Source organism: Erythrolamprus reginae, chromosome 6, assembly GCF_031021105.1.
Source record: "Erythrolamprus reginae isolate rEryReg1 chromosome 6, rEryReg1.hap1, whole genome shotgun sequence".
NCBI classification, from domain to species: domain Eukaryota; kingdom Metazoa; phylum Chordata; class Lepidosauria; order Squamata; family Dipsadidae; genus Erythrolamprus; species Erythrolamprus reginae.
The window spans coordinates 96,148,026-96,162,325 of record NC_091955.1 but is presented as its reverse complement, the minus strand read 5'-3'; the positions used below and the strand labels follow the sequence as shown (position 1 = coordinate 96,162,325).

At 43.6% G+C, this 14,300-nt stretch overlaps 1 protein-coding gene across 3 annotated transcripts in view; it reads right to left on the bottom strand.

The window, feature by feature from the left end:
* Positions 1-270: 270 nt before the first annotated feature.
* COPG2 (COPI coat complex subunit gamma 2) overlaps positions 271-14,300 on the bottom strand; it is a 28,719-nt gene continuing 14,689 nt past the window's right edge. For all 3 annotated transcript variants that reach the window (XM_070754484.1, XM_070754485.1, XM_070754483.1), the window contains exons 13-24: positions 13,251-13,346; positions 12,107-12,350; positions 11,057-11,132; positions 9,969-10,072; positions 9,674-9,799; positions 8,327-8,389; positions 7,319-7,458; positions 6,105-6,276; positions 4,824-4,921; positions 4,501-4,639; positions 2,578-2,676; positions 271-744 (exon numbers count right to left, since the gene is read on the bottom strand). In XM_070754484.1, the coding sequence (XP_070610585.1) occupies positions 614-744; positions 2,578-2,676; positions 4,501-4,639; positions 4,824-4,921; positions 6,105-6,276; positions 7,319-7,458; positions 8,327-8,389; positions 9,674-9,799; positions 9,969-10,072; positions 11,057-11,132; positions 12,107-12,350; positions 13,251-13,346 (1,488 nt within the window). In that variant the 3' untranslated portion in view covers positions 271-613. The remainder of the gene's footprint in view (positions 745-2,577; positions 2,677-4,500; positions 4,640-4,823; positions 4,922-6,104; positions 6,277-7,318; positions 7,459-8,326; positions 8,390-9,673; positions 9,800-9,968; positions 10,073-11,056; positions 11,133-12,106; positions 12,351-13,250; positions 13,347-14,300) is intronic.

Here is a 14,300-nt window from a genome sequence, read left to right as displayed (position 1 = left end):
GAAATATTCTCATTGAATATTTCATTTGCACAACTATTCCATTTGCACAACAGCAGGTGAAATTGACTGTCAATCAGTGTTGCTTCTAAGTGGACAGTTTGATCTCATAGAAGTTCGATTTACTTGGAGTTATATTCTGTTTTTTTAAGTGTTCCCTTTATTTTTTTGAGCAATGTATAGAGCCTCTCTTCTTTTTCACTTACCAGGAAAAATATGTTACACACACACACACACACATACCAAGTAATTTCATCATTCAGACCCAGCAAAAACCTCTGGAAGTGCTGAAAACAGCCCATTTATTGGCGGCCAATAAAAATCCAATCCATAAACTTTTCTCTTTTTTAAAAAAAAGAAAAAAAAAGAGGAATGAATCTCCTCCAAATCTTACTCGCAAAGGCAATAATTTGTAACCGGAATGCAGCTGGTGACTGAGTTTCTGCCTTGACTTTGCAAAAGGAATGCCAAAATCCCACGGAAAGACGAATAACCGTCGCAGGGAATCGCCCGGCAAACCGAACAAAGGCCCCATCCCCAGATCCTGGCGGTGGGGCCTCGACAGACGGAAGAGAAGTCGGGAGGGGAGGCGGGGGCAGCCTCGGGTTTACGACCGTTAGCCGACGGAAGCCAAGATGACGTCCACGGGGGTTTCGACGATGCTCCGGACGGTTACTTGCATCGTCACGCCGTCGCCAAGAGCGAGTCGGGCTCTGACCAGGACATCTAAGCCACCTCTGAACATACCTGGGGTGGGAGGGAGGAAATTTATTCATTTTTATTATGCGGCCCAATTCCAAAGGACCCAGGGTGACTTCCAACAATGTGAAAATGCAAATACAATATGAGAGATGGTAGGCCGGGATTCACAATTTCCAAATAAACGTCCATCCTCTTTTAACGACCCCATAACTCCTTACAAGGTGGACTCTGGGCAACGGAATAGAGTCGAGGGTTTACTGGCCAGGATGCCCTTCCTTATTGCCAATGTGGAGTTTTGTTCAGCGGATATATTCTCAACGTGGCCTGAGAAATATCTTCCTCTACCTAGGATCGAGCTCGCAGCCTCCTGATTGTGTGGCGAGAGATCCACTGCTGCACCGCTCTTGAGCCTTCCACGGTCTTCCCAAAGTGATCAATCGGTCAATCAATCAATCGGCTGTAGGATATAGTGGTAAAGGTACAGGTGGAGAAACCAGGAGACGGTGAGCTCTAGTTATGCTAATCGAATGACATTTCTGCCAGTGACCGGGAGATGCCGAGTTCTAGTTCTACCTTGGAATAAAAATCAGTTGAGTGACTGAGCCAATCCACTGAGAGACAGCGAGTTCTAGTTCTGCCTTAAGGTGTGAAATCCGGCTGAGTGACATTTCTGCCTATCACAGGGAGGTGCCGAGTTCGAGTTCTACCTGGGACCAAAAGTTGGATGACTGAGCCAACCACTGGGAGACAGCGCGTTCTAGTTCTGCCTTGCATATAAAAGCTGGCTGGGTGACTGGGCCAGTCCCTCCCTCCCTCTCTCAAAACAACCCACTTCACAAGGTGGTTATTACGGGGGGAATAGGAGTAAGGAGTATCTTCACCTTGAATTACAATAAAGTAATAAAGCTCAGATAAAAATGATTAAAAAATCATTTGCCTCTCATTACTTAACAGTGGGAGGGAAGGAGGGAGGGGCAGGACATTTTTAACTGATGGGGAAACATTTTAAGGCAGGGGGTCTCCAACCTCAGCAACTCCAACTCCGCACGAATCCCAGCGACCAGTTAAGTCCCACAGAGTGGATCTTCTCCAGGTCCTGTCAACTAAACAATGTCGCTTGGCGGGACCCAGGGGAAGAGCCTTCTCTGTGGCGGCCTCGGCCCTCTGGAACCAACTTCCCCCAGAGATTAGAACTGCCCCCACCCTCCTTGCCTTTAGTAAGCTTCTTAAAACCCACCTCTGCCACCAGGCATGGGGGAACTGAGATAGTCTTTCCCCCTAGGCCTTTACAATTTTATGCATTGGTATGTCTGTATGTATGTTTGGTTTTATAATAAGGGTTTTTAACTGTTTTAATATTGCATTGTTATATGCTGTTTTTATTACTGTTGTTAGCCGCCCCGAGTCTATGGAGAGGGGCGGCATACAAATCCAATAAATAAATAAACTCCTAGAATTCCGCTGCGAGAATTCCCCTGGGGAATTCTGGGAGTTGAAGTCCTTCAGGCTTAAAAGTTGCCAAGGTTGGAAAACAGAGTTCTAAGACATCTATGGCTTTGTGCGCATGCATTTTGCTCATATGTGTGGCTTTCACGCCTGAGCATGATGGCTTGAAAAAGTTCCTAACTAGGACGGCATAGCACCAAAGCAAGTGGGCCGGGTTTGCCCGAACCGTTACGAAGTGGCCAAACATCACCTGGGTGTGACACATAAACACCAATGTCCCGATCGGTTTGTACCTGCCAGGTAACAGGTGTGGGAATAGCGCCAGGGTGGATGGGTGGGGCAGGCTAAGCTGCAGGTTGCTACTACTGGTTTGCCCAAACCGGACGAATACCACCTGTGACACGCGCCCCTAATGTCCCGGTGGGTTCCTACCTGCCAGGTAGAGGGTGTGGGAATTCTTGTTCTCGGGCACTTTATCCGATCTCTCGCAAGGTTGCAGGCCAAGGAACTTTACAATGTTGTTCACAGCCTCTACATTGAAAAGGATTTTGGGGGGAAACAACAACAGTTGGGTGTTAGCATTAACATTTAGACTTATGTGCCACTTCATATTGTTTTTACAGCCCTCTCTAAGGGGGTTACAGAATTAGCCTCTTGCCCCCAACAATCCGGGTCTTCATTTGACCAAGGAAGGAAGGAAGAAAGGAGGGAGGGAGGAAGGGAGGAAGGAAGGAAGGAAGGAGCAATAGCCTATAAACTTATATACCGCTTCATAGTGCTTTTACAGCCTTCTCTAAATGGTTTATAGAATCAGCCTCTTTCCCCCAACAATCTGGGTCCTCATTTGACCCATAAAAGGGAGGGAGGAAGGGAAATGGAGGGAAGGAAGGAAAGAAGGGAGGGAAGGAAGGAAGGAAGGAGCAATAGCCTATAAACTTATATACCGCTTCATAGTGCTTTTACAGACTTCTCTCAATGGTTTACAGAATCAGCCTCTTTCCCCCAACAATCTGGGTCCTCATTTGACCCATCAAAAAAGAAGGAAGGAAGGAAGGGAAATTGATGGAAAGGAAGGAAGGAAGGAATAGCAATAGCCTTTAGACTTCTATACCGCTTCACAATGCTTTTCCAGCCTTCTCTAAGCAGTTTACAGAACCAGCCTCTTTCCCACAACAAACCGGGTCCTCCTTTGACCCACCTTGGAAGGATGGAAGGCTGAGTCAACCTGGAGCAGGTGGTGAGATTTGAACCGCTGAATTACAGCTGGCAGTTAGCTGAAGGAGCCAGCAGTGCTGCACTCTAACCACTGTGCCACCCCAGCTCATGTGTTAGTCCTGAACACAGGAATTCAGAGGTTGAAGGAGGGCTGGCTAAGCATCCCCTGAGAAGCAAGGGGAGTCCATTGGACAGGTAATCCTCGACAATGACCATAATTGAGCCCAACGTTTCCGCCGTTGAACGACCAATGGTTTTTACGACCCTGGTTTTTAACACTTTTCTTGCCACATTGGGTTCCATTGTTAAATGAGTCACATAGTTGTTAAACAAACCTGGCCTCCCCCTTGATTTTCCTCGCCAGAACATCGGAAAAAGGGGACCAGGGACGGTGCAGCCATAGAAACATAGAAGGTTGATGGCAGGAAAAGACCTCATGGTCCATCTCGTCTGCCCTTATACTATTTCCTGTATTTTTATCTTAGGATGGATCTATGTTTATCCCAGGCAGGTTTAAATTCAGTCACTGTGGATTTATCTACCACGTCTGCTGGAAGTTTGTTCCAAGGATCTACTACTCTTTCAGTCAAATCATATTTTCTCCCGTTGCTTTTGATCTCCCCCCCAACTAACCTCCGATTGTGTCCCCTTGTTCCTGTGTTCACTTTCCTATTAAAAACACTTCCCTTCTGGACCTTATTTAACCCTTTAACATATTTAAATGTTTCGATCATGTCCCCCCTTTTCCTTCTGTCCTCCAAACTATACAGATTGAGTCCATGAAGTTTTTCCTGATAGGTTTTATGCTTAACACCTTCCACCATTCTTGTAGCCCGTCTTTGGACCCGTTCAGTTTGATCCATATCTTTTTGTAGGTGAGGTCTCCAGAACTGGACCCAGTATTCCAAATGGGGTCTCACCAGCGCTCTATAAAGTGTGACCATGAATCATCCATATGAATCAATTGCTAGGCATCCGAATGCAAATCATATGACCAACTGGGCACATTGAAATGGTCAATCTGAACCTACTAAGAATATTTTGAAAAATCATTGAATGTGCCGAGATTCGGGTAGGCGGCCTCCCCCAAAACCCATTTCTGGTTTAAAACACGAACGGAAAGAGCCGCCGCCCTCTCACCTTCCAGGCTTTTAGTGGTGCTGAGTGCGAAAGTTTCCTCCTTCTCGTAGTCGTCGCCCACTTCCTCCCAGGCGGCGGCAAAGTTCGGCTTGAGGATTCTCTGCATGTGGTCAGAGAGCGTGAGCTCCAGGTCCTCCAGCTGCGGAAGGGAGGCCCAGAAAGAATTACAAGGAGTCCTCGGACTTACGACCACAAAGTTGCATTGCTAAGTTGGTTGTTAAGCAGGTTAAAAAAAAAGGAGTCAAAATGGCGGCTGCAATCGTGCCATCCAAACCGAAGGGCCAGAAACCCGGCAAAGGGCCGCAAACCCCCCCAGTTCTTACCACGTATTCATCCTCGTAACCGTCATCTTCTGGCACTCCGGTGTTGGGGTCGCAGTCTCGAACCGTGAACTTCATTGTGCAGCTAAACGTGCAAGCCACTAGGGGGCGAGAGAGAGAGAGAGAGACAAGGCGCAAAAATTAAAAAGATGGTGGCGCCCACAATCTGGCCCTGACCGAACCACTTCCGTCACCTCATTGTGATGTCACCAGCATGTTGCTTGTCTCTTCAGAAGGAGATATATATATATGCTAGCTCTCTGCTTTACAATGCAGAAGCTTCCCAGATCGAATCCCAGTAAAGAAAGGGTGTGGCTAGCTGATGAGGCCTAATAAGGCCGAAATGGATCTATCCTAGTCTCCCTTAATTTTAAAAAATTCCAGCTAAAAACATTTAACACACATATATATATATATATATATATATATATATATATATATATATATATATATATATAAAGGGATTGGATACTGTAGCCTAGAGGATAGTTCTCTGCTTTACAAGGCAAAGGTTGCAGGTTCAAGTCCCAGTGGGTATGGCTAGCTGATGAGGCCAAAATAAGGCCGAAATAGATCTATCCTACTCTCCCTTAATTTTCAAATTCAGCAAAAAAACATGTGACACATACAGATAGAATTGTCGGCTATCAACAAAATTAACTGCCTTGGAAATGGCCCTGGGTTGGGCCAAGAGGCAAATAAAGAGCTGTGATGTTCCTTCAATACACCAGGGTGATTCGACACAAAAATATGTAACCTTTCCCTGGTGCAGAGCTGAAGGGATTGGATACTGTAGCCTAGAGGTTAATTCTCTGCCTTAAAAGGCAAAGGTTGCAGGTTCAAGTCCCAGTGAGGGTATGGCTAGCTGATGAGGCCAAAATAAGGCCGAAATAGATCTATCCTAGTCTTCCTTAATTTTCGAATTCAGCAAAAAACATGTGACATATATATAAAACATATATATAAAAAGTCAAAAACAAGATAGCGATTCTATACAGTGTCGTAAACTCAGCTTCTCCACATGCTCAGAGGGAAAACATTAAATTTTTTAAATAAAAATTTTATTTAAAAAATTAAAAAATTAAAAAGACGGTGGCGCCCACAGTCCAGCACTGACCGAACCACTCATTGTGACATCACCAGCAAGTTGCTACCAGTTCGGGCAAACTGGTCCGAATCGGTCCGAACCCACCTCTGGTGAACCCCTCGGACAAAGATGCCACCCACAAGGAGGGATTAACACCTGGCCGAACATCAGGCTAAGAAGGATTTTCCCGGCGGTACCTGCGGTGGGGTCGTCCAGAGGCAGGCGCACGAGGGTGTAGCACATGCCCGGCTGGTTGTATGCAAGGCTGGGTGCCGGGATGCAGCGGAGAACTTCGTACGCTTCCGAAGGCTCCATCTGGACCGTCACTTTGCCCAAGAGCTGGTCATTGAGCGTGTTGGTGCAATCGAACTGAAAGCAAAGCAGAGCGCCTGGTTGGGATCTCTAGTACTGCCTCGGGTCCAGAAGAACTGGGCTGAGCAGCGTGAACTTTGGCAAGCAAGAACTCTTTCGTGGGTATAATTTTTTTATTTTTTTTTCTCCACCCTTACAAACATGCAAAGTCATATCCTCGGAGTCCTCGGAGAGGGGCGGTATACAAATCTAATAAATAATAATAATAATAATAATAATAATAATAATAATAATAATTATTATTATTATTATTATTAATTCAAAGTGTTGGTTATGACCTATAAAGCCCTTCATGGCACCGGACCAGATTATCTCAGGGACCGCCTTCTGCTGCACGAATCCCAGTGACCAGTTAGGTCCCACAGAGTGGGTCTTCTCCGGGTCCCATCAACCAATGTCGCTTGGTGGGACCCAGGGGAAGAGCCTTCTCTGTGGCGTCCCCGGCCCTCTGGAACCAACTCCTCCCAGAGATTAGAATTGCTCCCACCCTCCTTGCCTTTCGTAAGCTTCTTAAAACCCACCTCTGCCTCCAGGCATGGGGGAATTGAGATGCTCTTTCCCCCTAGGCCTCTACAATTTTATGCATGGTATGTCTGTATGTATGATTGGTTTTTATAATAATGGGTTTTTAATCGTTTTTATTATTGGATTATTATTGTACGCTGTCTTATTATTGCTGTTAGCCGCCTCAAGTCTCTGGAGAGGGGCGGCATACAAATCCAATCAATCAATCAATCAATCAATCAATCAATAAATAAATAAATTATGCACCCTCAAATTGTGATACAATATAATGTAATCATAATAATAATTATTATTGTTATTATTTATTAGATGGCAGGAGGGGGGAATTCCTCCCAGGGGGATTCTGGGAGTTGAAGTCCACAGGTGTTAAAGGGGACAATACTGAACAGCCCATGCTCCACAAAGAGGCAACAATGCGGAGGCTGACTAAACTCAACCGGTTTCAAGTCTTCTTTAATTAATTTGCTCTGCCTGAATTTTTGCTTTTTGGATATATTTTTGACGTTTTTTTAACCTGGAAGACAATGTGATTGGCGAAGACGTGCTTAATGCAGCGGACAAAATACTCCGTCTCGGCTTCCGTCAGCTGCACGGCCTCAGAGGACTTGAAAAGCGGGCCTAGGTTCTTGAATTCAGGAATGGCAGCCAATTGTTCTAAAAGAAAGGAGTTCCGGGTGAGGATGGCAGATAAGAAAGAGGAGATGGCAAGTTCTAGTCCCGCCTTAGGCATGAAAGCTGACTGGGTGACCTTGGCCCAATCACCAGGAGGCAGGGAGTTCTAGTCCCACCTTAGCCATAAAAGCCACCTGAGTAATTTGGAGCCAGTCCCTTTCTCTCTCTCTCTCTCTCAACCCAACCCACCTTACAGGGTTCTTGTTAAGGGGAAAAGAGGGGGGGAAGGTGTGGGTATATGCTCAATGCCTTGATTTACTTGTCAGGCAGGGAAACAAGGCAGGGAGGGAAGGAAGGAAGGAAGGAAGGAAGGAAGGAAGGAAGGAAAAAACAAAAGAAAAGAAAAAAGAGAAAAAAAGAGAAAAAGAAGGAAGGAAAAGGATTAAAGAGAAAGAAAGAATAATCAAAGAAGAAAAAGAGAAAGAAAGGAAAAGAAGGAAGGAAGGAAAAGAGAGATACAGAAAGAGAAGGAAAAATCAAAGAAGAAAAAGAGAAAGAAAGAAAGGAAAAGAAAAGGAAGGAAGGTAAAAGAAAGAAAAAATGAAAGAAAGAGAAAGAAGAAAGAAAATAGGAAGGAAGGAAGGAAGGAAAAAGAGAAAAAGAAAAACAAAGGAAAAAGAGAAAGAAAGAAGAAAAACAGAGAGAAAGAAAGGAAGGAAAAAGAGAGAGAGAAAAAAGAACAAAGAAAAACAGAGAGAGAAAAAAGACAAAGACAAAGACAGAGAAAGAAGAAAGAAGGGGAAGAAAGAAAAGAATCTGTCTTTAATCTCTATGGGGAGAGATTTTGTCCCCATTCAAAGGGCGAGGGGTGAATTCTGACCAGGGAAGAGCAGAGAAATAGCCTTAATACCTTGGAATATGTCTTGGCGTGACGGAGCCATTTTTTCAGGTTTGTTGGCTACCAGGGAAATCTCTGGAATGCATCATTAAACAACGGTTAATATACTTCTGACTGGGGAGTGCAGGAGACTTGGCTGCAAAGCGAAAAACCTCCCAATTGTACAAAATAGATCTCCAGTTATGACCATATAATGCTGCCTGCTATGCCAGGTTACGAGAAGGGCAGGTCTGTTACTGCTACCATTCGTTTTTCTCATCATTCCCATCACCCATCGCCTCCCACTTATGACTGTAACTTGTTGCTTGTGTCCTTACAATTTTTATTCATGTTGTTTCCTGAATCCTTATTTGTACCCTATGACAATCATTAAGTGTTTTTACCTCCTGATTCTTGACACATGTCTCTTTTTCTTTTATGTCCACTGAGAACATCTGCACCAAAGACAAATTCCTTCTGTGTCCAATCAGGCTTGGCCAACAAAGAATTCTATTCTATTCTACTCTGTCCTGTTCTATCCTATTTTCCATTATTCTATTCTATTCTATATAAATATTCTATTGTATTCTATATTCCATTCTACTCTATTCTCAATAAAAATTCAATTCCATTCCATTTTTTCTATTCTATTCTATTATATATTCTATTCTATATTCTATTCTACTCTATTGTTCTATTCTATTCTATATTCTATTCTATATAAATATTCTATTCTATTCTCAATAAAGATTCTATTCCATTCCATTTTTTCTATTCTATTCTATTATATATTCTATTCTATATTCTATTCTACTCTATTGTTCTATTCTATTCTATATTCTATTCTATATAAATATTCTATTCTATTCTCAATAAAGATTCTATTCCATTCCATTTTTCTATTCTATTCTATTCTTCTACCCTATTCTGTTCTATTCTATCCTATCTATTTTCTATTCTATTCTACTCTATTCTATTCCTTATTTCTATTCTATTCTATTCTATATAAATATTCTATTGTATTCTCAATATTCCATTCTATTCTATTGTCAAGAATCCGTCTATTCTGTTCCATTTTTCTGCTCTATTCTGCTCTATTATATTCTATATTCTATGTTCTATATTCTATTCTATTCTACTCTATTCTGTTGTATTCTATCTATTTTCTACTCTATTCTATTCCATTCACACAAATATAGTTCCGTATATCCAGAGAAACCACTGAACCCTCTTGACCACCATCCGTGCTAGAAAGGAGTGGGGTTTGTGGAGAAGAGGAGGAGGAGGAAAAGGACTGTGTATCTGTGTGTGTGTGTGTGTGTGTCTCTTTGGTGATCTTCTGACTTTGGTTGTCAGCCTGATGGTCCTCTGATCCAGTACCTGCTTTCTGCTCAAAGACCGGGGCGGTGGCCAGCGGCACGGACCTCATGTCGAAAGGCTTGTCCGAAGGCTCCAGCGTGTATTGGTGGAGGGCTTTTTCCATGCCGGGAATGGAGACGGTGAGAACTGCCAAGGACAAGACAAGGGGGGGGTTGAAAGCAGAAGAGCCTGAAGGCCAGGGTGAGTTGGGCTGAAGGCAGACAAGGTTCACCCTCACCGGTCTAGGGTTTCCCGCTTGGGGGCTGGAATAGAAGACCTCGGAGGTCCCTTCCGACTCTGTTATTCTGTCACCTACCGTTAAAGATGTAGGCGGCATTGAGAGACAGCTGCCTCTGCTGCAGGACGTTCAGGTAGAAGGTGGCTCGGTCCCGGACTTCATCGTCGCTGTCCATCACGCACCTGCAAGGAGGAAGAGGAGGAGGGGGAGGAGGAAGCAAAGGAAAAAAATGTGAACATTTTATACATTTTTACTTTTCTATGTTGCTATTGGAATTACCCTTCCTTACGCTATATACAGAGTTACTACATCTATTCACTAGAATAGTATAGTATAGTAGAGTATGTTCTTATGTATGGTAGAGTAGAGTAGAGTAGAGTAGAGTAGAGGATAGGATAGGATAGAATTCTTTATTGGCCAAGTGGGATTGGACACACAAGGAATTGGTCTTTGGTGCAGATGCTCTCAGTGGACATAAAAGAAAAGAGACATTTCTCAAGAATCAGGAGGTAAAAACACTTTGTCATAGGGGTCAAATAAGCAATGAGAATAACAACAACAACAATAATAACAAGAAGAAGAAGAAGAAGAAGAAGAAGAAGAAGAAGAAGAAGAAGAAGAAGAAGAAGAAGAAGAAGAAGAAGAAGCAGCAGCAGCTAGAGAAATTATTGAAATACGAAGATCTAAAAATCAAGCTGCAACAACTCTGGCATAAGCCAGTGAAAGTGGTCCCAGTGGTCCTTGGCACGCTGGGCGCAGGGCCAAAGGATCTCAGCGGACATTTGAAAACCATCGGATTTACTGGGATCGGCAGACATAATTCGCCGCTGCATCACGCAGTCCTAGGTGCTTGGGAAGCGCCCGACTGGTGATGAAATACGAAATCCAGCATAGTGATCTCGTTTGCTGTGTTGTATTGACATAATAATAATAACAACAACAACAATAATAATAATAATAATAATAATAATAATAATAATAATAATAATAATTTATTAGATGTGTATGCCGCTCCTCTCTTCTAACCAATTATAAAAAGTATCCCATGTTTTATAATACTCTATAATAAAATACTTATGAAGGAGTTGTCCTCCATTTGGGAGAAATGTTGATGGACTGAGTTTGATGCGGTGTGTGTTTGTGTAGGGATGTAGGGCGAAACTCACCTTTGCAAGAGCACCAAGATGCTGGGCAGCAGACTCTCATTCTGAGCCCCGAATTTGGCCAGAGCGCTGACGGCCGCTGCAGGGAAAGGAAAAGCCGGAGGCAAAAGGTTAATGGTTTCCTTTAAAAAAAGAAAAAATATATTGAATTCTTTTGAAACATAAAGCATAAACAAACACGTACAAAAAGTAGACACATCATACAATACACCATACAAACAATTTACGGAAACTTGTGTGCATTTTGAAATAAAGTTGTTTTTTCTACATTGTCCTCTTTTATTTTGTCTGGTTTTTTTTTAATTTCCGCTTTTTTCTCTATACATTTGTATAATTTTCCCCATATGGTATAGTATTCATTTCCCTGGTTATTCTGCAACCCCATCCTCATTTTATTCATTTTCCCCCCAGCCCTAAGTCTTTGCAGGGTTTTTTCCATTGCTACTCCCTCCAAAGAAGGTTTTTTCAGCCCTAAGTCTTTGCAGGGTTTTTTCCATTGCTACTCCCTCCAAGGAAGGTTTTTTTCAGCCCTAAGTCTTTGCAGGGGTTTTTCCATTGCTACTCCCTCCAAAGAAGGTTTTTTCAGCCTTAAATCTCTGCAGGCTTTTTACCATTGCTACTCCTTCCAAAGAAGTTTTTTTTCAGCCCTAAAGCACTGCAGGCTATTTTTCATAGCTACTCCCTCTGAAGTTGTTTTTCACCTCTAATCAGGGAATAAAATAACGTGCTAGAGCTGACCAGTCTAAGGACGCCAGCCAGTTGAATACCTGGTAGGCAGATCTCCCCCCACCTTATTTTCCTACCCAAAAACCAAGGTGCATCTTATAGAAACCTAGAAGATTGACGGCAGAATTAGGCATGTTTAAATTCAGTGACTGTAGACTTATACTCCAAAAAATACGGTATTTGAAACCCATCTAGATATTCTGTCTGACAAATCTGTCCGTTCTTCCCCATTCACGGTCTTCAACGCTCGCCATCCCCCCCAGCTCCAAACCGGACTTTCCGCAGAAGGACGTTGCGTCCTCACCCACCCACCCGCACCAAACTCACCGGCCCGAACGGCTTCGTTTTCTAGCACCACTCGGTTGAAGATGAAGCGGATGTACTTGGAAGGGGTGGGGGTCCTGGGCCCCTCCTTGCCCAGCAGATGGAGGATTTTGGTGGCCAGCACCGTGTGCTCGCAGTCTTCGATGAACTCGCAGAGGTGGGCCAAGCCCGTCTCTTTGCTTTCGGGGTTCTCTTCGATGATGCCGATGATACAGTCCACAATGGCCCGCTTGTACTCGAAGCCGCCCTGTGGGAGGGGGGGGGGGGACACACAGAACAACATTTGGGTTGAATTGGAACAAAGTGTGAAAAAAACCACCATCAGAACTATTCATATTCAGGACAGTATATGAAAAATACAAAAAAAAAGCTCAACTATATTTAATTTTGCACACCATAACAGCTGCTGGGCTTATTTATGTGCAGCTATGGAAAAATGAAAATGTACCCACCGGGGACAAATTAATACATAAAATAATGGTATGTGCGGAAATGGGCAGACTTAACAATGGAAATGAAAGGCAAAGATGAGACGGATTACTATAAAATATGGGAGAAATTTTACCAATGCCTAGAAAAGATAAATAACCCAAAAGACAGTTGGATAATTTGGGAAATAGGGATAGAAAGAGGAGGAGGATCGGGGTAAAATTTAACGAGGGATGTCAGTGTAAGAACTATAAATTATGTAATGTAAGCAGCCATAATAGTTTGTATTATTCACTCTATGGAATAAGTTGCAGGAATTGGGTATGTCTAATTTAGTAAAAAGAAGGACCAGGGGAGACATGATAGCAGTCTTCCAATATCTGAGGGGTTGCCACAAAGAAGAGGGAGTCAAGCTATTCTCCAAAGCACCTGAGGGCAGAACAAGAAGCAATGGGTGGAAACTAAACAAGGAGAGAAGCAACTTAGAACTAAGGAGAAATTTCCTGACAGTCAGAATGGTTGACCAGGGGAACAGAAGTTGCCTCCAGAAGTTGTGAACCCTCCAACACTGGAAGTATTTAAGCAGATGTTGGATAGCCATCTGTCTGAAGTGGTGTAGGATTTCCTGCCAAAGCAGGGGGTTGGACTAGAAGACCTCCAAGGTCCCTTCCAACTCTGTTGCTGTTATTATATTATTAACGCAGTCAAATCGACTTACATCATCGCGAAGCATATTGGAGAGGAAGCACATCATGACGGTGTGTTTCCGCGGGTACTTCTGGCACAGAGCGCTGATGGCTTGGACGACCACCACCTGCAAGGGGAAACAAGAGTACGACGTTAAGCGAGGACCGGTATCAAGTCAATTAAAGAGCTTCAGGGGGAATAAACCCGATCTTCCTGTAGGTCATTGTGAGGACATCAGGAGCAGAAGGTGACCTTCTACGATGGAGGGATATGGACTCCGCACTACAGTCCTCCTTCCTCTCCAAGATGGCAGTTCTCAAGATTGGCAAGTTTAAAGACACGGGACTCCAAGGCCCAGAATTCCCCAGACAGTTTTGTTGGACTTCAACTCCCAGAATTCCTCAGCCAGCTATATTGGACTCCCAGAATTCCCTTCTCAGCTATGCTGGACTTCAACTCCCAGAATTCCCCATCCAATAATGCTGGACTTCAACTCCCAGAAATCCCCAGCCAGGTATACTGGACTTCAACTCCCAGAATTCTTCAGCCAGCTATACTGGACTTCAATTCCCAGAATTCCTCAGCCAGCTATGCTGTAGTTCAACTCCCAGAATTCCCCATCCAATAATGCTGGACTTCAACTCCCAGAATTCCCTTCTCAGCTATGCTGGACTTCAACTCCCAGAATTCCCTAGTCAGCTAAGATGCTAAATATAAATTCCAAGGTTTTGGCCCTTTTAATACAGGGTGGCATGCGTGTCTGCCATTTATTCAAATGGAGCGGCAAACATTTACATGCTCATCTGACACAGGCTATGGCCTGGTATCGGGCCACAGACAAGAAGTTTGGGGTGCCCCGGACTTCAAGACCTCCAAGATCCTTTCCAATTCTCTTATTCGGTTAGTGCCTTTTCCAAAAGGCAACTGGACTTTCTCAGTTTTTTAGAACTAAAGCAGCTTATTGTATCAGAGGCGAAACATCTCCAAGGAAAATAAACCCAAGAAAATCCAATTTTGGAAAAAGCACCTTTGGGATAAACCTGACCCGAGGGATTGAGAATCTTCGTAGACTTTTAATTCA